Source organism: Vombatus ursinus, unplaced genomic scaffold (genome assembly GCF_900497805.2).
Source record: "Vombatus ursinus unplaced genomic scaffold, bare-nosed wombat genome assembly UNPS02002740.1, whole genome shotgun sequence".
Taxonomy (NCBI): Eukaryota; Metazoa; Chordata; class Mammalia; order Diprotodontia; family Vombatidae; genus Vombatus; species Vombatus ursinus.
The window spans coordinates 871-2,426 of record NW_020942518.1 but is presented as its reverse complement, the minus strand read 5'-3'; the positions used below and the strand labels follow the sequence as shown (position 1 = coordinate 2,426).

Genomic DNA, 1,556 nt, shown 5'->3' with positions numbered 1-1,556 from the left:
GGAAACAAGAACAATGAGTCTGAGTAACTCATTTTCTTTTCTGTGTGCCTATGCACTAGGGGACATAGAAAGGCACAAGGTGCTTAGGTACCCACATGTCTTATGAGACAAGGATTAAAATTTAACTTTGTTCCAAACAATTCAAGGATAAAGAATGGGGCAATAACCAAGGCTTTAAGTATGACTGGGATTCCTGATTTCTCCCCTGCTCATGGTCTCCCTCCCTAATTACCTTGTAACTATTTGTATTTACTATGAGGTACTTATCTATAGACATAAAATATATTGGCAGCTACGTAGCATAGCTGATAGAGCACTGAGGCTGGAGTCAAGAAGACCTGCGTTCAAATCTAGCCTCAGATACTTACTAGTGTGTGATCTTGGGAAAGTCACCTGTTTGCCTCAGTTTCCTCAACTGTAAAATGAGTTAATTCATTTGAGTTCAAATGAAATAATTGCAAAGTGCTTAGCACAGTACTTGGCACACAGTAGATGCTGCCTAAATGCTAGCTATTACATATGTACATGTCATCTTTCCCAACAGATGGCCAAATTCTTGAGAGCAAAGACAGTTTCAACTATTTTCTTTGTATCTTCAACACACGGAATACTTAGCACACAGATCCTTTCTAAATACTTGACGATCAATCAGCATTTTAAAATTTTGGTGTTTTAGTATAATTCTGGTCTGTTTGTTTCACTGTATAATTGTTTTTTATAACTGCATCTATTTCTATGGGGGAAAAACCCTCTGGTATTTTGATGTTACATTATATAAATGAGTTTTATAAGAATTATCCTTTATATTATAAGAATTATCCCTTTTATTATGCTAATCTGACAAATCTACAAAAGTTGAAGATGCTCCAGTTACTTAGTTGCTTTATTTCTTATCTCCATAATACAGTTGTCTTTACACAAGTCCCAAGAGTCCTACCTAGGGCAGTTCACAAAGAAGGGATGCCTTTTGTTATTCTGATGTCGAATTAAGTGTCCTTTGAGGCTAAAGGCCTTCCCACATTCATTACATTCATAAGGTTTTTCTCCAGTATGAATTATCTGATGTTTAGTAAGAAGTCCTCTCAGGCGAAATACCTTCCCACAGTCATTACACTCATAAGGTTTTTCCCCAGTATGAATTGTCTGATGTACGGTAAGATGTCCTCTCTGGCTAAATGCCTTTCCACATTCATTACATTTATGAGGTTTCTCTCCAGTATGAATCCTTTGGTGTAGAGTAAGGAGTTCTCTTAGGCGAAAGGACTTTCCACATTCTTTGCATTCATAAGGTTTCTCTCCAGTATGAATCCTTTGGTGTCGAGTAAACTGCTCTCTCAGGCAGAAGGCCTTCCCACATTCATTACATTCATAAGGTTTCTCCCCAGTATGGATCCTCTGGTGTCGAGTAAGGTATTCTCTCTGGTGGAAGGCTTTGCCACATTCATTACATTCATAAGGTTTCTCTCCAGTATGGATCCTCTGATGTCGAGTAAGATCTGTACTCAGTAGGAAGGCCTTCCCACATTCCTTACATTCATAAGGCTTCTCTCCAGTAT

At 38.1% G+C, this 1,556-nt stretch overlaps 1 protein-coding gene across 1 annotated transcript in view; it reads right to left on the bottom strand.

The window, feature by feature from the left end:
* Positions 1 to 865: 865 nt before the first annotated feature.
* Positions 866 to 1,556, bottom strand: part of LOC114048936 (zinc finger protein OZF-like) — a gene marked incomplete at its 5' end in the record, with an annotated part of 1,558 nt that continues 867 nt past the window's right edge. The window contains one exon of the mRNA XM_027870112.1: positions 866 to 1,515. Coding sequence (XP_027725913.1) covers positions 934 to 1,515 — 582 coding nt within the window. The remainder of the gene's footprint in view (positions 1,516 to 1,556) is intronic.